This window comes from Mytilus edulis, chromosome 12, assembly GCF_963676685.1.
Source record: "Mytilus edulis chromosome 12, xbMytEdul2.2, whole genome shotgun sequence".
Classification (NCBI taxonomy): domain Eukaryota; kingdom Metazoa; phylum Mollusca; class Bivalvia; order Mytilida; family Mytilidae; genus Mytilus; species Mytilus edulis.
The window spans coordinates 3,685,467-3,706,880 of NC_092355.1; the positions used below are offsets into that span (position 1 = coordinate 3,685,467).

A 21,414-nucleotide genomic window follows, 5' to 3' on the forward strand; every position below is an offset into this window, starting at 1 on the left:
GTTGAAGGCCGTAGTACAGTGACCTAAAGCTGTTAATTCATATATCATTTGGTCTCGTGTGGAGAGTTGTCTGATTGGCAATCATACCACATCTTCCTGTTTTGTATAAGGAATATCAAAACACCTTTGATGTATACATATTTATATAATATATCCGAGTGAACTTGAAATGAAAGATACTACCGACACAGACAAGTCTGCTTCATATTTAGAACTTTTTCTCGAATTGACAACTGATGGTAGGTTGAATACCAAAATTTATGACAAACGAGATGATTTTAATTTTTCTATATTCAGCTTTTCATTTCTGTGTAGCAACATCCCAGCGGCACCAGCATATGGCATATATGTGTCTTAATTGATACGTTACTGTTAGACTTTAGCTAGCTCAAAGTACGCTGATTTTGTTGAACGAGGAAAACTGCTTTCTCACAACTTGCTAAGACAGGGCTATGAATCAATCAAATTAAGGTCATCACTTCAGACATTTTACGGTCGCCATCATGAGCTGATTGGACCTTATGACAAAAGTGTGTCAAAAATCATATCTGATATTCATTCTCAGCCATAATAACCTTCCATCATTACCGAACTGAACATAGAAATAACACGACGGGTGCCGTATGCAGTGCAGAAAATGTTTACCCTTCCGGAGCACCTGATTTCATTCCCGGGTTTTAGTGGAGTTCGTGTTATTTCTTATTTCTTATTTTTAACTGTTGATGTGAATGTCCATTGGTTTTGTGAGTCTTTGTTTACTCCTTGGTTTTGATTGTTATTGTCTTATTGTCCTTCACTATGAAGTCAATGTCAGATTAATATCAACTATTTTGTTTGAGAATATAACCGTGTTCACATTAATGTTAACTCGGTGTGATGTAAGTGAACTCAATACTTAAACTTAACTCTAATACATTCCTTTTGATAATTATAAATGTTTACATGTAGTTTAAATCAGTTTTGACTACATGCAGTCGAAGGTCAATGAAGTCCTTTTGCCGGCTAAGTGTAGATACACTTAAATAGTAAGACGGTTGGATTTATTATGAATATTCAATGACGTTTCATACAAATTAAATTACGATTATCATAATTATATTATTATTGATATAATTACTGACCTTTTTATATATGACAAAACCTCAAATATTGCTCATTTAAAACCATAATTAAACATTAGTTAGTTCGAACATGTTTATTTATAGTGGATTGGGAAACAAGTTATTGCAACTTATATTAATCCCTTTCAACTTTGTGTGTGCAAGTGCCTTTTTGTAGCGGCATTAACCTGCTCTTCTACGACATCGACAAGGGTGTCTTATATGTGCAAGACATATGGCTATCTCTTTACACGGGTCCGCCATTTATCGTCACCTTCCGACAGTCATCATCGTTTCTTCAAGACCATACTCGCAATTGGTGCCATGGGAGAGCCGAAAATTCAGTCCCTGAAATTTTCTGTCCGGAACGAGGATCGAACAAGAAACCTTTGTATTAGTAGTCCGATGCACTAACCACTACACCACGGCTCTCGACCACATTAGTTGACCATCTGATTTTCAGGAGGAAGGGGAATTTTTTTGCAATGGAATATTAATGGTATACATGTTGATAGAACGGCTTGTTAATTAAGAGATGAACTATTTTTGTTGTGCTTAACTATTTTTCCTGTGTTGGTTAAAAATTTCATTGTTATCCTGTCTTCATGGTTATATTTTTAAATAGTTATAACCAGTCTAGATAATTGACATAACTAATTCTCAAACAATTTTTTTCTATTATTTCACGTTTCGCACAGGCATATATATTTTTTTAATTAACTCAGTTTAAACATATGTTTTTAAATTAAAATCATTAGCTAAATGGTATTCGAAGTTTAATGTTTGTCTTTGAGCGTTCCTGATGAAGGTAAATCCTGAAAAGTGTTTCGGACGTGTTGTTTTCAAATTTTTACACCACTGGGTCGATACCTCTGCTGTTGGACTATCAGTCCCCGAAGGTATGATCAGCTCAGTAGTCAGTACTGAAATGATTTAACAAATTTAACTAAAATTGTCCGTTTATAAATTTTGTAACTATTAAGAAACTAAGGTTTCAACTCGCTCAGGCAAAGTTGGCTTTAGATGAATTTGGCTATTTATTTATTTGGATTTCAAATGTTTGGATTTGAGCGTTCCTGATGAAGGTAAATCCAGAAAAGCGATTCGGACGCATGACATTATAAATCGTGTTGTTTTTAATTTTTGTTTTAATCTTAGTTGCAACTTCGATCACTCATGCTACTGATATCGTTTTTAAAATCATTGTGTATAAAGACTAACAGTGGGAATGTAGTTCCAGAAACCTGGTAAATTTTAACCTGAAAATTCTGTTGAATTTTATCAACAATGCGTTTCGGGTACTCGTTTGATACTTATGATTCGTGTATGTTTATCTTTTCTAGAAATAATATTTCCCGAGGTCAAAAATGAAGGTCATTATGTTACGGTTATTTATTAGGCTTTGAAATTCCCTTAAAACGTCAAAAGACCAATGATTATTCTGATATCATGCTCCATTTTAAACACATCTAAATCGGATCTTAAAATTGATAAACAATACTACTTATATAATTAATTAAATAAAGTATTATTTTGTAGAAATTATTAGTTTTTTTTTTCAGTACATGAAAACCTTTGGCATTGATTTGAAGCATGGATGCTCATTTTTCTTTATTTATAACACATAATGTTCAAAAAGTGCACGACTTAACATTTCTAATGAAGTATCATATGCCATAAGGTACAAGAAATTCTGTACTCTGCTGCACCACTATTCGAAAAGTAAAAGATTTGATATGAGTGATCCCATTTCAAAATAATTTTACAAGAATTATGCATATATACACATGCATATTATGAGAACATTGTTCGATAAAGATAAACATAAAAATTGAAAACAGAAGTAACATTAAAATTGTTACAGGTATATGCTCATGTTCTATTAAATGTCACCACGTGTTCTGGTCTGTCTTTGTCCTATTGTTTACTCCAATCTGAAATAAGGATTATAAAGATATAGGCGTGTATTTAATGTGAATGATTGTGTATTCATTTTTTATTTTTTTGTTATTATATTGGTAATTCACTTATAACACGACGGTTTCCACATATGGAGCAGCACCTGAAATCACCTCAGTTTTTGGTGGGGTTCGTGTTGTTGTTGTGCCCATATTTGTGATATTTTGTCAATATGATGGAATTTGATGCGACTGTCGTACAAGTGAGAGGTTTAGCGCTATAACACCATTTTGAAAATGCCTGTACCAAGTCAGGAATGTGACAGCTGTTTTCCATACCTTTGATGTGTTTTATTATTTGATTTTACCATTTGATTAGGGACTTTCCGTTCTGAATTTTCCTCGGAGTTTAGTGTTTTTGAGATTTTACTTTTCACTTTTCACTGAAAATACGGAACTCCTAGGAAAATTCAAAAAGGAAAGTCCCTAATCAAGTGGCAAAATCAAAAACTCAAACACATCAAACGAATCGGAATATCATAAGAGACCATAATATAGGTCTGACCTCATTATTTACTGATCGTGTTACGGTACATGCTATAAGCTTATTGATATCATACAATTGGTAGGTGCAGTAATAGATAAATACAATAGTGTCTATTTCTCTTGAGTTGTTATATGCAAAGTGACAAGTTTAGCGCACATAACACGTGCTAAACGGAATTGTAAGTAAACCCGTAAATATGTCGATTACCAAATATGTGATGTCAATGAGAACTCAAATAATCTAGTTAATACCAAAATGTCGAATACAAAAACGATACTCGTTTATTGGTTTCATTCTTTATGAAATTAATGTTCTTCTACAAAAGTCCTTCATCATAGGTTTCCTGCGATTGGGCTAAATTGTTATTTTAATGCCTCAGGAATATTATGTTTAAACGAAGTTATTGTCTCTAGATAAATGGTTCATAAAGGGAACAGTATATAACTTGCAATGTGTTTTACATACACTTTCCAAATTTATTTCTTTATATCTAATGCAAGAAAAAAAGGTTAACAAACAATGTGTCAGAAGCTGTCCCACTGAATTTTAGACCCCCGTAACATAAAAGTGTCCATATTTTAAGTTAAAACTGGTAGTCTTTTCTATAATTTTGATATTATTTGTCCCTATAGTAGTACACTACACTTTAAAAATCTGTTTAATATAGAGGAGTTGCTTATTCTTTTAATTTGATTTTAATGTCTTACGGAAATGCTTTATGAAAGAACTGTGTATTCGGGCCATATGTACGATTAAGCTCACCAATCTTTTCCATGGTCCTGCCCCTACATATTCATTTTCATTACGTTTACAAAATTTTATATCTCTTTAATATAAATAATCTATGAATATAAAGAAGATGTGGTACGAATGCCAATGAGACAATTGTCCACAAGAGACCAAAATGACACAGACATTAACAACTTTTGGTCACCCTACGGCCTTCAACAATGAGCAAAGCAAATACCGCATTGTCAGCTATAAAAGGCCCCAATATGACAATGTGAAACATGAAGTCATTTTTATTCAATAGATATTTGATAGTTGTTCATTAGGTTGGTCTTTCTCAATGATAACCAGTAGCTAATAATCGTAAATTATTAAGAAGATAAGTTGAATGTTTAACGTTCATTAGACAACGACTCACAAACCAATTCTGCTCCCTTTTTAAAGATATTTTCCAACGGAGTACTCGAATATACCTATGTATAATAAAAGAGCACTTGATCAGTAAACTTTCACCATGTTGACCCCTAATGATATGATAAGATTTTCCTATTAAGGATTGACACCAAAAAAATAGTCATGATATCCGACTTATTCGAACATCTATCAAAAGGGGGACAGAAGCAGCCCCAATATGTACTAATATATATTTGATTTATTTACCATCGATATATGCATACCGACTATACTCCGTTTTCATTGTTAGTTTAATGGGTGTTTACTTTATGCTAGCTCATTTCTTTACTGTCATGTAAAGTTGTATATTGCAGGTGTTTATTTTTCTGCACATTGGTGTCCACCTTGCCGTGCCTTTACACCACATTTGGCCAAGAAATATGAGACATGGAAGAATGCTGGTCACCCATTTGAAATCATCTTTGTTAGTTCCGACAGGGACCATTCGAGTTTTGACGATTATTACAAAGAAATGCCTTGGTTAACAGTTCCATATGACGACGAAGAACGAAGGGTAATCATTTACGTTGTTTTTTGTTTTTTCCCCCCTTTCTTGCACAGTTTCGGTAATTTTGCAGTAAGCGTTACTCGCCTTGACTGTGACATGGCATGTGTTCGCGCATCTTCAATTGCGCTATAGCGAAAAACAACAGTTTTGCATAAAAGCAAGAAATCTTTAACCGCACAGTATTGCGCAGTAGCACAGTATTGAACAATAGCACGCACAATATCACTGTATTAAACAAAAGGAAGAAATATTCAATTGCAAACTGACAGTATTTATAGATTTCAGTAATTCACAACTTCATCCGATGAAAGTTAATACATGTATCTTTCACAACTACAAATGAAGCAATTATCGCTATTATATTTACTAAGTTTAGCTGGAGGCTAATAATCAAACTGTTTTTGCATATTATTGGACAATATAATTATATTTTATAAAAACCTTATATAATATTTGAGATCCTTAAATTAAACATTTGTGTTTTATAATTACCGTTTTTCAAACTTTGGGTTTTGAGTGTCCCTGAACCGATGCCATGCGTACTGAAGTCGATTTCGTACTATTATCTAACTATTCCCTATTATCGGTGCTTTTCTGACATAATTTATTGAAAAGTCATTTTAATAATAATAATAATAAAATACGATCAGGTGGTATGGTTGCCAATGATACCACTCTCCACAAAAGACCAAAAGGACACAAAATTAAACAACTATTGGTCACCGAGCGGTCTTCAACAAAAAGAAAAACCGGTCGATGTTGTATTCATAATTTTATAACCATGCATGTGTGATATAAATAAATACACGAATTTTACTGCATATATGGCAGTCATTGTTCATTAACCCTATTGTATGTTATTTCATCACATCTTATTTTATTAGAACAAATTGTCTAAAACGTTTGAAGTGCGGGGTATACCTACATTATCAATTGTATGTGGAAAAACTGGTACTGTCATCAGCGAGGACGCTTTAGAAGACGTAGGAGAAAGTGATGAGTTTCCTAAAACGTGGAATACAGATCCGGTTAATATCAAAGGTAAGATCGGTCAACGTGGTTAAAATTTTGTCGAGCATACTTTTAAGCTCACCTGTTACGAAGTTTACCCGTTATCTTCAATATTGTGGAGCTTCAATGTAGGTTTAAGTGAAAAATGCAAAAATGGTAAGCACATAAAGATTTATTCTCTCTAAAACTTTCAGAAAAATCAGTTTACCGGTTTTGGAAATATTGCACCTAATCAATTATTTTTTTGCAATTTTTTGTTGTGAACTAACTTCTTAACTCATACTTTGAATATAGGTGCATTATGGTGTGAAGAAGTCCCGTAACCTTGAACGACACAAACAACCGTTCTGGTTTCTGGAGCTTCCGAAATTTCCATGATTTTTTATTAAATCATTCACAGATGTGTCTACGAAACAGACAAAAACCAAAAGACCAAAAAATCATACATATCATCGCCAGTTACAAACCGCGATCGTGACGTCATGTCGATTTTGTTTTTAGATATTTACAATTTTAATGACATGGTAATGTGCATAAGGATCGACTTACATGAAATATGATCCTACCACTATATATAATGGTTGGTTTTCTTGTGTATACGCTTTAATTATTCTACAGAATTAATTAAATAATACCCTTGGCGAAGGGTAAGATATTTATCTGCTGACGTTGCATGTTATGAAACACAGTATAGATTGTTTAATTACTCTTGTATCCTATATAATTACCAAATGTAATGTACTGTGGATTCACTTATGTTCGTGGATTGCTGAAAACTTTCGAAGATATTTGAATTCGTGATTTTGCCAATCTCTGCATTTAAAGCCTATTGAAAGTATGGTATTCGTTAAACATTTGAAAACGTAGTTAAAATTAACGGTACCAATTTTGTTGCACCAGATGCGCATTTCGACAATACATGTCTCTTCAGTGATGCTCGTGGCCAAAATATTTGAAATCCAAAGCTTATATAAAAGATGAAGAGCTTTAATCCAAAAGGTCCAAAAAGTATAGCCAAATCCGTGAAAGGAATCAGAGCTTTGCATGAGGGAGATAAATTCCTTAATTTATAATAATTTCCATCATTTTGTAACAGCAAATTTTAATAACACAAAAAATCCGTATTTTCATGCCAGTACCGAAGTACTGGCTACTGGGCTGGTGATACCCTCGGGGACTAATAGTCCACCAGCAGAGGCATCGACCCAGTGGTAGTAATAAAATTAACGGTACCAATTTTGTTGCACCAGATGCGCATTTCGACAATACATGTCTCTTCAGTGATGCTCGTGTTTAAAATATTTGATATCCAAAGCTTATATAAAAGATGAAGAACCTGTACCCACGAACCCACAGAAATCAGTATCCAACAAATAATAATGAATCCACAATAATCATTAATTTAAAGAATTTAAAGTGTACTAACGTTTTTTCGCATACAAATCTATTCTCATTCCAACAATTGTCATCGTTCCATTCATAATCTAAGTTTTTATGCATGTCCAGACAATGTTCTACTCCATTCGCATTATTTGGTTCGTGTACAGTACGTGTATGCCAATCGGTTACTGTGAATCCCTGTCCACTAGTTGTCCATACCCACACACCTTCTGTAGTCAGATCTGATCCACCAAGCCAAAAAGCTGAAAATTTTGTTAAAGAATTGATAAACGACGTATTGGACAATTCATTTTGTGTTTGACACAAAAAAGTTGCGCTCTAATGTGAAAGTCTATATGCTTGATAGGTCAGAAGTAATAGTTATACACCGAGAGATAGGTGTCTCTGGATAAGAAATCCCGTCGGCCGGAAGACTGCATTAGATTGGAAACGCGACAACCGGATACGCTCTACATACAAAGATGCAGCTTGAATATTTAGCAACTCCCATTTGAGGACAAATTTCTGGGGTGAATTGAGCCATTCTGAAAAGAGGGTTCCGAACCCAGGAGTAAAGAGCGGTGGGGAATTTTTCTCCTTCAAATGCATTGGTTGCTCAAATTAATTGGGATTCAAAACCCCAGACTCCGCAACTCATAGGGCGGCTCCAGTCATTTTTAAAAGGGGTTTCTAACCAGGACAAAACGGGGTCTAACCATTTGTTCCCATTCAAATCTATTGATGATTCAAATGAAAGAGGGTTTTTCAACACCCGGACCCCGTACTCCGCCACTAGACAATTCAGAGGGGGTCCGGGTGTTAACATCCCCCTTTTTTTAGATCGATGGTTTAAGATAAAGACATACTAGTATGACTGGTATCAATCATTTTAAGATCCTTAATGATTGTTTTTCGCTATGGTAATTTCCTAAAATGTCGGAACCATCTCCACTTCGCCCAAAGTTTTTTTTTAATACATGGAAATAACTTGGAGTGAACACTATTAAAGGTTCATGCTATCTAAAAAATAATCAATATCTATTGTTATGAATAACATTGGACTGTGATTTCGGGATGTAAAAACAGGGGTTTCCAGAAACCTCTCTCGTCACACCCTGTGGTCAATATCCATTGTTATTCGTACCAAAAGATCTATTCAATTTACACTTATTTCAGAAATAGAATCTATGAAGTATAAAATAGAACTGGGGTGTAATGTATGGAAACTTATCGAATACCTTTTCAAAAATATAGTTCTTTAGGTGATAATAATAACATAGTCCAATAAAATTGCGCACGTTAAATACATTGAATGTAGATTGTTTAAGAGGTCAAAAGTATGACAAATGTATACTACAATAATTGTTAACAACTAAAAGTGGTTAATCAAACTCATAAGTATAGAATAAACTGAAATCGTCATGGTATCTTAGGAACCAAAAGACAAATGTAAAATAACAAAAGAAAAAAACTCCATGGAAAACCTAAAACGGAAAGTCTTTTTTTAAATGGAAAAAATCAAGAAATAAATATAAAAAACTGTCACATTCATGATTTGGAACTTGCATTTCCTTGTGTTGAAAAAAGATGGATAACACTTGGTTGTATAGCTAGACAAACCTCTCACTTGTATGACAAGTAACAATGTACAAAACACAACATAGACACTAGAGACTTAAGTAAAATTATCCTACCCAAATGTAGGGGTAATCGCAGATGATTCGGTTGATCTGGTTGAAGGATATCAGAAGATGTACTTACTAACTTTTTCCAGAAACTGTCATTCTTCGATTGAACCACTTTTCGGAACTAACCTATTAGAGAGTTTAGTAATGTGTGTTCGAAAGGAGTGCGTAGGAAAACAGACAACAATAAGTCAAACAAATTAAAATACATATCTGTACGTACTGGTTGTATCTTGTTGATCTCTTTGTTTTCTTTAATACGCTTTTGTCAATATTTATAAAAATAATTGCTGCCACAAAAGGTGGAAGCAAATATCCAAATTCATTTAGAGTACTGTTACCCTTATATTTAATTTAATTATTTGAAGTAATTTTAAAATAACTGATACGTACTTTTCCTGAACTTTTTGGCTTTTGCTTTAAGAAAACTTATTTCACTCCACTGTTTTGGTTCTGCAAGCACACTGTTAAGCTTATTACAAGCACTCTGAAATATTTAATTTTGAATGAAATATTATAAGAATGTGTACGATTGACCAACTGTGGCAGGATGTTCGCTAATCTTGTTTGTACTATTATCAGATATTCGGATGTACTGTCGTAAATTCATGGGGAGTGTCCGTTGTTATTCTGTTGTTATTTTGGTTTACATGTATTATCATATTACGTATGTTTCTGTCCTGAGTGTTTTGTGTTTATTTGCACTGTACTCCTGTCACGTTATGTTGACATTGTAGTGATGTTTTCAACATTGCCATATAAGCAGGAGGTTTGGCATGCCTTTCAATGCAGGTTTAACGATAATCCGTAGTTTTTTTCTTAAAGTATCCTGTGTGAAGTCAGGAACATTGCAGTTGTTATCAAATAGTCCGGTGCTATGTATGTCGGCGTTTGTTTTTGATGTTTCACAATGATTTTGTTTTCTCGACATTTCCTCTTATAGTTAATGTGTTTCCCTCGGTTTTGGTTTGTGATTCAGATTTGTTTTCATGTAGCCCATAATTATTAAGTGCGTTATACATTTTTTATGGTCATATTTAAAAATCTTATTAAATTCTTTTTAGCTTTTTAAAGAAAAAGTGTATGTCAACTGTAACAAAACTCTAGATAGAACTTTGCTCACCAATGTTAAATGCAATGACTCAGAAAGACAAACAGACAATTAAATGGTAAGATTCGACATGACTTTTGTGCATTTAGGAATCAATGCATAATTTAAGTTGCTTAGCAATGGCGGTTTTTTGAATGTTCAAAAATTTTAAAATATGAACACAATTTATGTTTGTATTGTTTTCATATGTTTGTTGCAACCAAAATTCATAAATCAGTTACTAATTTCCAGTATAAATTAATTATTGTTTGGTGCAATATAGAAAATCGTATAAAACTATTATGGTACATACTACTTTCAAATGACTATTTTTATGTTCTTTAATATTCACTGGGGCCGTATGTCGATAATAAAAATGACAAACAAAGAGGCAACGTGTTCATTTGTATTCGACACGAATAATCATATATTAATAATATATGGGGTTTACATAAATCATATTAGAATGATATCAAAGGAAAGTAACTCAACGAACGTAAATCAAAGTACGTAAAGTACTATAAAAGAATAATGTTACATGTTTTTAATGTATAGATATTCCCAACCTTGGCACCTCTCCAATTCGTGTTGCTACTGCTGAAGTAATAACATTTGTCTTCATGCATCTTCCAGCCGTATTGGCAAGATCGTTGAACTGTAAAATGTAAGTCATAGATATTAAAATTAAAAAGATATTATTATCGATGGATTGAAAATTTTAGTTTGAGTACGTAGTTATACATTAAAAAAAAATTAATCATATCAATTAACTGTTAACTAATAATCACGTATTTTGCGTACGCTAATGCAACGAATTCAAAACATCTATGTACTAAAATAGTACATTTATTTTTATTTTGGGACTAGCTTAAGCGCACATACGGTTGCGGGGTTGATGACCCTTTGGAAGCCTTTGGCTGCTTTCTGCTATATGGTCGATTTGTTGTCTCTTTAAACATTTCCAATTTCCCTTCTTAATTTCCTTTATTGTTTATGTTTTTCTTCGTTATGTTCAATCGGGAGGTAACTAAATATTTACTTGATCATTGTTCTTTTTATTTGCTTGGTTTAATTATTTAAGTAATGGTATTCATTTCCATCCGAATACTGTCATCTCTTTTGGCGCCTAATTTTAGATTTTGTTATAACTGGTATCTTTTGTGAGTTATTTATAACTTTGCACAATTTACATTATACTTGTAGACACTTCCAATTGTTGTTAATCACTTTTTATTAAATCAGTGTCATATTTAAAAAAAAAAACAATTAAACCCAAAATTGATGTTGTAGTTTTATGATTCCATTTCTTTTAAATTTTGAGTTTGTATATTTTGTCCATCATGAATTAGATAAATCGCACTGATGACCAAAATATTGATAGAATATTCAGGCATAACAGACCTTGACATTGATTTCCAAAGTATCCAGTTGGACAGGAACAAATAAAACTACTTCCGGTTGGTGTGCATGTTCCGCCATTTAAACATGGTGAACTGAAGCATGGCGTGACTGTAAAAATGAAAATAGAAGCAATGAAGTGGAATCATACTATTATAATAAAGTTATCTATCCGGATTACATTTTTTTTTTATATAAGGCAATTAGTAAGTAGTACGTAGCAGATATTAAAATTGGTCTTGGTTTATATTAATATACCATTTCAAAACTTTCAAAACTCCAAAACGCATGCTGAAAATTCAAAATTATGCTTTTTCGATAAATACCAGGGAGAGTATTTCTTGGCGGTCCATGGTTAATGGTTATCAATGGCAATTTCTCCATTCCAATTTTTTATGATATAGATCGTACTTATTGGTATATATCTTTTTTCAATCGAGAATTACAGAAACCAATATAAAAATATAGAGACATCAATGATTCATTCGTTATAATCTTATAAAAATAAGACGAAAAAAATATCAATAAGAGAAATCTTTCTCATGGGGCATTGGTGTAACAAGTTTGTAAAAAACTGGACCTATAGTAAAAATATGAACATTATGAAACAAAATATATAGTCTTCCTCTTTGACTGACATATTATAAAGACATTGACCCTACTCAACTTGAGCACGTGTATTGTATCGTTGTAACACTATATAAGGAAAATCGATGATTGATTAAACATGGATCACTCAATCGCACTTTTTGACAATTTAGTTGAACAAATAGAATAAAAGTTTGGAGGTATTTTTTTTTATTTTCTAATGTCATTGTCATTGAATCTTGCGCAAATCGAATGGATAAAATATTTATATTTTTCACCTTTACATGTATTTTAGTCAATATGCTTTATTGGACAACATAAAAATAGTTATTTATAACACAGGAATGGCAATTCTAGATCTTAAGTTAAAATTGCTAACGAAATTATAGAATTATCCTTGTTTGAGGATTAACAATTGACGTGATGATGTTATCTTTAGCTTACTAAAATTCTTCGATACATGAATTTGTTCATTTTTCATTACTTATACTGTATGGTTAACAAATAAAAGAATAAGGTGTAAAATTTGTCCTATAACATTCATGATAGAGAAATATGGACCCCAATCAATTTCATTATAATTTAACTTTGATAACTTCCTAATTTGAATGCCAGTAAAATATCATTAAAAAATTAATTATAATTTCTCTTTAATAACACATATACATTACTTCAATAGACCATCTTACTTGAGACTTGACAAGTTTATGTTATTTTCATCAATGACACAAAATGTGTGAAATGTTTGATTTTCAGTTTAAAAAATAAGTTTAACACAACTTTGCGTTTTGAGCCTTTGCAAATAGATTAAGAGGATGCATTACATTACAATATATCGAACGCACGTGTACGCGAGCTTGTGTGACCTAACACAAAACAATCAGACATAAATCACCAGTTATTTTAAACATTTAAGAAAATTTAATCATTCGAAGGTCTGATACGTCTACCTCACTAAATTGTGTAAGACACTATAACATAGTTTAACAACCTTCACATTTTGATCCATTATATCCCTCATTACACGCACAATTGAATGAACTCCCAAGGACAGTACATGTTCCATTGTAAAAGCAAGGTTCCACAGAGCACGGTGTTTCTAAAGAAAAACCAAGATTATTCAGTAGATATTTTCATGTTTGAATTCAAAATATACACATTAAATATATTACCGTAATATCTCTTCAAACATTTTGAACAGTAATTATGCGGCATACACCAAAGTAGGCACAACGAAGTCTATTAAACAAATTGTGCTTAAATAGAAAAACATTAGCTTGCTTTTGTGTCATAAATTTATATAATCCTAATATACAATATTCATCATTACAACGATTTCTATCGCCGTATCAATTAACTCTAATCGACAACAAATCTTTATTTCTAATCGGATTTCAAAGAATGTGTTGACCGATACGATCTGTCGGTGTCTAAATACATTTACAACTTGTTTTCGTGTTCTTAAATTTAAGATACTAACATAAAAATCTCATCTGATTATTTCACGAATTGTTTACTATTGCCTATATGGACACATTAACTGATATGAGATAGAATAGCGGTTGATTCATGAATAGCATTCAACGCTTTCATTGTCGACGCAACCGGTCATGCTCCCTTTGTGATAAAGGCAGTTCCCTCAGTTTCTATGTGTTACCTTGATATGCTTCTCCTAATATATTTACGAGATTTTAAAATATGTAAACTAAATAAATGTAGTCTTAATTTATTGTTTCCGTTTGTGCATTCATTCCTTCTCACTTTAAATTTATATTAGCACATACTTCAGACATTATTTGAAATATATTTTTGTGCCCATTTGTCTCATGTTTTAATCCGAACTATTTTTCTTTTCAGAAAAAAAAAAGCGAAACATGTATTATGCTATACCTATTTGTTAGCTAGAGGTAGAAAATAAATATCTCCTTTTAATATATCTCGAAAACCAGGTCTTACACATCATCATGTAAATACATTCTTCTACCTATACCATCTTAAAGAATTACATTTTGTTTATTCATAATAATAGCGAAAGAAAAAGATGTCATTTTGTGTTTAATATCAACTTCTATTCATATCTAACTTAACTCTTCAGATAAAAAGTAGTCATTAAGAAAATGTTTTGATTTTGCATGCAGAGAGTCCACCAGTATCTGCCTTGAGATTCAGATCAAAGCTAAACAACGGGCCTATTTCATTTGGAAGTTTTGTTTTATATGCAATATTTTTAGATATATACATTCACCTTGACATTCAGGTCCATTAAAACCAACAGGACAATGGCATTGGTATGTATCGTTTTTGACTTTACATTCTCCATTGTTTAAGCAGGGTGAACTTGTACATGGAGTCACTGTAAATATAATATAAAACATCGTACTTTATTTTATTTAGGGAAAGGTGCATGGTGTCCTTATAATAATAAGAAAGAGCATAATTAGTTTTTATTACATATTGTGTAAAAAAGATTAAATTGTATAGGTTTTAATACATATCTTAATATTAATGACACAATTCAGGTTGTTAAGAATGTCTTAACGCAGGTGTCAATGTCAGGCGGATTTTCTAAATGTGTGCCAATGAATTCTATAGTACAATCGTTGGACAACAGAAAAAAATGTTTAGAATAGGTTGTTTATCGTTATGCCAACAACTATTCATATTATGTTATGCCAGTAAACTTAAAAAAATGTTTTATGAAAATTGTAGCCTTTATGTCTTAGCGGAGATGGAAATAAAGCTGATCTGGGGATGACTTTTGGTATATAAATGGAAATCTATGATGACATTTCGAATAAATGTGGGATTGTTACACTTAACCCTTTTCGGGGCTATTTGTAAATAACAAAATGGGTCATCTTGTTTGTTACTGTTTCTGTATCAATGATACAATCCACACAAACACTTGAGGCAATTAGACAACACTTTATTAAGAAGACAGTCTCACGATGCATTTCGATTGCTTTAAGTGCTAAACTGTTATTTAAAAGTGGTAATATAACTATGTTGGAAATTTCCACTTGTATCATGGTTGTGAAATTTAATCATATATATTACTTATACTATAAAGTACTCTTCTATTATTTAACATTTTCTTCAAGCAGACGTTTAAAGATTGTTATCCACATATATTATAGTGTCACAATTGAATGAAACATTTCATATATTTAGATTTTTAGTAAGTCGTCAAAACAAAAGGTGCAATTTTATTCATATAAATTTTCATTGTCATTTTTCATCATAGTATTACACATAAAATAAATCAGGTTTATTTCTTAGTTTGTATAGTACGTCAGATATTTTCAATTAAATTGCTATATAGCGTTAAAATCAAAACATGATGCAGATTTGACCAGACATGATCGAATTCCGTATTCATCCGTGAATTAACCCTACTGGAGAAAAAAGTAGTCACAAAAATATTGAACTCCATGGAAAACTCAAAAAGGAAAGTCCCCAATCAAATGGAAAAATTAAAAGTTCAAACACATCAACCGAATGGATAACAACTTTGATATTCCTGACTTGGTACAGGTATTTTCTTTGTCTTTGATCATTACATACCGCATTAGTCGAGTAACTGATTGTAACATATTATGATATTTTGAAAAAATTAAAATCCCCAAAAATACTTAACTCAGAGGAAAATTCTAAAAGAAAAGGATATTTCTGACTTTGTATAGACATTTTCTTGTGTAGAAAATGGTGGATTAAACCTGGTTTTATATCTAGCTAAACCACTTGTATTATTGTCGCATCAAATTCCATTGTATTGACAAAGTGTAATTTCCCATTGCAGTTGATATTGCATTACATGAGACGTTCTCCCTGTCTTGCTCATTTTTTAGAATGAACCTATTCAATCACTTTAAGATTTTCTCTTTGATTTGTATATCATAAAGGCTTATTGAGATTTAAACATGATAAAAAATGAAATAGCATTTGGTTTTGTGTGAGTTCTCGAGTCTACCAACTAACCTTACATACACCACACCATCGGACAAACTGTAACAATTCATACGTGGTATATGTTGTACATTGTATATAACTTTCTAATATCCATTTGGTATCTAAATTATCGCTAATAAATGCGAAAATACTACATAGAAATCCAAATACCAGTATGTTTGAATACTTTTCAGTTTCATTCAATATTTTTAAGAGTCAATAGATTACAAAAAGATAGACATGATCTGAAAACAGGTAATAAAGACAGGACACCCAGACATGCTAGCCCTTTAATTATATGAAACAGAGAAGTTGACGAAATTACACAGTAATTAACATAACATTTATGCATGAATCTTATCATCAAGGTAAAACCTCACTGTTATCATATACCATTGAGATTATCAAGATTATTAACGTTAAAATTGTGCTGGTGTTATTGCAGGAGTCAAAACAAATTTACTGCTTACTCGTTTAAATAAAGGTGTTTACACCTAAATAGTGTCTATTAATAACAAAATTACCGAACTCCGAGGAATTATAAAAAATTATAAATCTGTATTCAAAGGACATAATCAAAAGTTCAAACACATTATGTCGTAAATATATCGTAGTCAAGAATGTACGTAGGTGAAAGTAAGAAAATCAAGAATTCAAAATTGATTCTATAAGTATGAAGAGCGTTAGTTAAGGTACAAAATAAGCTAAAAATATTGATAGGTCATGAAATTCCTTTTCATGAAATTCAATTTTTAAAATATAACGGCAAAGGACTGACTAATACTTTTATCTTCTATATGCTTTGGTACTATTTGGGTCTGAAATCAAATGGAACAAAGTTTTGGTAAATGATATTTTATGAGCTATTAAGTCTTAAATGAAAAGCTAAATGGGTCCGAACACCTGATACAAAATTCGAAAACCTCACCTAAATACATCCTTAATTTTTTAATATTTTTTACCTGCACATTTATATCCCGTGATACCTTTTGGACATATGCAATAGTAGCTACATCCAGCTGTTACGCAGGTTCCTCCATTTAAACAAGGGGAACTGACACATGCATCTTCTGTAACAAAACAATGCATTATTAACAATTTGATATACTATGGCTATGCAGTTGTGAGACTATAATCTAACAAGCACCAAAAACAAAGATGTAAAAAACAACAATAAACATTCCAGTCAATTCTAATCTGCAAAATCGTTACTGTATATCAAATCATAAAAACTATTTTTATGATAGAATATGAAGCAATTAACCTGCTTTTAATCTAAAAAAAAACTTTGGTAACGCCATTGTTCGTATCTCATATTGAAATTGACGTTTCGTCATTGGTTGAATTTTAATTTTTTTTATTTCATTATTAACTAATTATAGCGATTACAGGAACACCTTTAAAGTATTTCTCAGAATGTATTTAATTTTAGTAGATCTGAAACGGCGGATTAGAAAGGAAACAAATAAAAAGCTGATATAAATAGAAGATGTCTTATTTGACGATGTTTGAATCTTAATATTACATTAAGAACATACATATAAAATTGTTTGTTTTCCTATTCAGAATTTGTCATGATAAAAAAAAATCTATATATTCACATTTATTCGGAGATTTTCAGAGAATCTTAACACACAATTTTCAATTGAATATCTTTTTTTTTTGCATTGAAACAGATATAACAGCACCGAACTTGACCTTGGCATAACATTTCAAATATTTCAGTGTTTGTTATGCTATAAACAGTCGGGGTCATCAGACAGTGTTCAAAATATATTCTTATCCAAAGTCGATAATGTTTAAATGTATGTGGAGCTGCACAAGTATTTGTTGTCTTTAATTTGAAATTCATTCGGAAAAATTATTAATCAACTGTACATATGTTATTAGCAAGAAAGATTTAGTCTACATGTTTTCTCCTTTAGTACAATTTCGGTAGTGGAAAGAATGTACATCATATTATACCTTTAGTTGTATGACCGTTAGTCTCTGTTAATCCTTTATAATTGGTAATATTTTCCGTCTTTTGTTGTAAACTTGAGTGTCCTTTAACAAAATAATAAATAAATTGATTTTAGAATCCGTAAGTGTTAGTTCTTTATCAACAATGCCCCCTTCTATCAGAAAATGTGTGGGTTGGTTCATGGAAGGAACGCAAAATTGTTTAATCAAGGACATCAGAGTTGGAATTTGTTCATACAATGTAATTGGAGAATGACCGAACACCTTGATGAGAATACAAATAAAACTAAACTAATGACGACGAGTCCGAATCCCTTGTCTTAAATAATATTTTACAGGAGCTCTGTAGCCAGAAATTTAAAAGTTTAAGGTGTATGAATACGCTGACACGCTTAAAAAGAAAGAGCAAAAGAAACCTAATATAATTAGTCAAATTCATTACGGTCAACTTTGTCAATAGAATTTAGAACCTTCGTTTTTTTCGTTAATTACACCTTATGTAAGAATCTTGGATTTTGATTGCTCGATAGCCAGTGTATTTTTCACCAATTCCGTTTTCTTTTCATTGTTTTAAGTAAAGTAATGCACACATGTTGTAGACAGCTATTACTCTGTAAATTGTAACTAACACGCAATACTATGTAGAATTATAAAAGTTTGCCAATGAAATCCCCTGGTTTTATTGGTAATTAACCATACAGGGCAGAACCTTAGTGCCATTGTTGTAACATTAAGGGGATTTGTTAACAACTATTATAGTGAAATAAAGTATCTGAAGTTGGAAAAAAAAAAAAAGAAAAAAAAGAAAAAAAAAAAAAAAAAAGTATTTTTCACCAATTAACTGTTATCAAATGAATATCGTTCATTTTTTAACGCAGCCGGTTTTTTTGTCAAAAGGATATGCCTTTTTTTAACCTCTCTGTCATGGTATTTGCCAAAAAATCCTCTATCCGACTGGACGTTTTGTAACGTCACGATCATCAATGCGTTTTTAAACATTAACATTCGTCATGTTCTTGAGGGCTATTTTCGAAAAATACCAGTCTTGAGAATGAATTTACCTCGCCTTACGGCTCGCAAAATTTAACATTCTCTTGACATGATATATCTGTTTAAAACATATGAAGACAACCTTCATACTCTCTTTATTCGAGAAGTATAATCAACCTTTCATATGTTGATACAGCTTTATTCTGTCCAACATAATTGTTTAAATAACTCTATATGAATTTTGTATTGTATATTGACATTAGGGAATCGCAGTTTTTATATTTATTCCACATTTAAGATCTAGTCATTTATAGGTCAATTATTTTACTACAAAACTGCATTGTTCAAAGACCTTAATGCGTTTAAAATATATCGTTTTTGAATGATGTTCTTCCTAATATATATTTTGACCAAATACTATGCCTGAAACGGTCATTCTATGTTACATACTTACTGAAGTCTGAAGTCGCACAGACGTATGATGATTATATTCATCCCATTGTACTTTCAGTTGAACTTTACCAATTGAAGGTAGCTATCTATGGTTATTAGTTTGTTGATAGAACAAGGGAATCTCCTATATTTGGGTTGGAAGGAGTGAACAATTAATAGTACCACAAATAAGATAAAACGTGTATAATACTTAATAGCATTTGACTTACCATGAGTATTTTTACTTTTGTTAGAACTGGATGTAGTAAAATAAATTGTTACCACCAAACACAAAACTGTCGTTGATATAAACAATACCGTTCCGAATCTCCATCTATTTCTACTGATTTGCATATCTTTGCTGTCCTGGAACTGCCAAGTTTTATCAGATTGATCATCTTGCAATTTATGGTCACTGTCTTTAAATAAACCATCGTCATTTAAGGTTTCCTTTTCTTGAAATGTTATAATTTCCTGGGTATATGTGGGATTGCCAGTACGTGTAAAATACGCTACATGTCCGTCGGTTGTCATTTTTCTTGTTATGAAAAATACTTTAATTATACATTACGAAATTGACAAAATATGTACTTACGAAATATCAACCTTTGAACGATTTGAATGAGTGTTAAATTTCCAATTGTATGAGACTCTAAAGGAAAAGGAAATGAACAGTTCACTAAATGCAAATACATGTACAATACAATTCAAGTGTATTTAACTCCAATTTGTATTAAACTCCAATGTCAGCCCCAGACATGTAGGAATCAGAACTGAATAAGATTTATGATGAGAAAGACATTGGGGCATAAATCAGAGCCAGAAAAAAATATGTTGATTGGATTGAATTTGTAGGAAAAAAATAATGTGTATTTTTGGGACTTCAAATGCAAAGGCAAATTAAGAAATCGATAAATAAGTTATTGAATGAAAATAACTATGTTTTAAAAGATCAACGTGATATTTTACTTGAAATTAAAAAACGATGATGAAAAATTATATTTTTTGTAAATTTTTGTTACCTTTTACAAAAATCTTTTTCTCTGAAGCTACTATGAGAAATTCTACCAAACTTGTTCTCAATCATCATTAGAGTATGTAGTTTAAAAATGTGTCCGATGACCTGGCCCGTGAACCAAGATGGCCGACATGGCTAAATAGTTATCAAAAGTACCAGGATTATAATTTAGTACGCCAGACGCGCGTTTCGTCTACATAACATAACAAAAAAAAGAGTAAATAGGGTAAAATGCATTTTTTGGCTCATATCTCTGAAACCAAAGCATTTAGAGAAAATCTGCTGAGATATAGAATTGTTCATTAGGTCAAGATCTATTTGCCCTGAAATGTTCAGACCAATCGGACAACTTGTTGTTGGGCTGCTGCCCCTGAATTGGTAATTTTAAGAAATGTTTGCAGCTTTTGGTTATTTTATTGAATATTATTTTATAGATAGAGATAACTATATATTGCAATAATATACAGTAAAGTAAGAGCAACAAAAAGTCTAAGTGGTCAATTGAAACCCTTAATGAGTTATTGTCCTTTGAAGTCAATTTTTTACAATTTTCATAAAGTTATTAAAATTTTTGTAAATTTTTACAAAAAATTTTCCGCTGTCACTTCTGGGCCGATTACATTTTAGATACAGATAATTGTAAGCAGCAAGATTGTTCAATAAAGTAAGATTTACAA

At 31.7% G+C, this 21,414-nt stretch overlaps 1 protein-coding gene across 2 annotated transcripts; it reads right to left on the reverse strand.

Annotated features, from left to right (window-relative positions):
- Positions 1-2,694: 2,694 nt before the first annotated feature.
- LOC139499485 (neurogenic locus notch homolog protein 2-like) lies at positions 2,695-20,382 on the reverse strand. Of its 2 annotated transcripts, XM_071288168.1 has the most exons (11): positions 19,950-20,321; positions 18,301-18,381; positions 17,298-17,405; positions 14,633-14,740; positions 13,379-13,486; positions 11,803-11,910; positions 10,968-11,056; positions 9,705-9,798; positions 7,673-7,889; positions 6,329-6,367; positions 2,695-3,034 (listed from the first exon to the last, which is right to left on the reverse strand). In XM_071288168.1, the coding sequence occupies exons 1-11, from the start codon at positions 20,251-20,253 to the stop codon at positions 3,025-3,027; spliced, it is 1,266 nt and encodes a 421-aa protein (XP_071144269.1). In that variant the 5' UTR covers positions 20,254-20,321; the 3' UTR covers positions 2,695-3,024. The 2 variants fall into 2 exon arrangements, with proteins under 2 accessions (XP_071144269.1, XP_071144270.1); XM_071288169.1 differs by lacking the exon at positions 6,329-6,367 and having other exon boundaries at positions 19,950-20,382.
- Between the last annotated feature and the right edge of the window lie 1,032 nt (positions 20,383-21,414).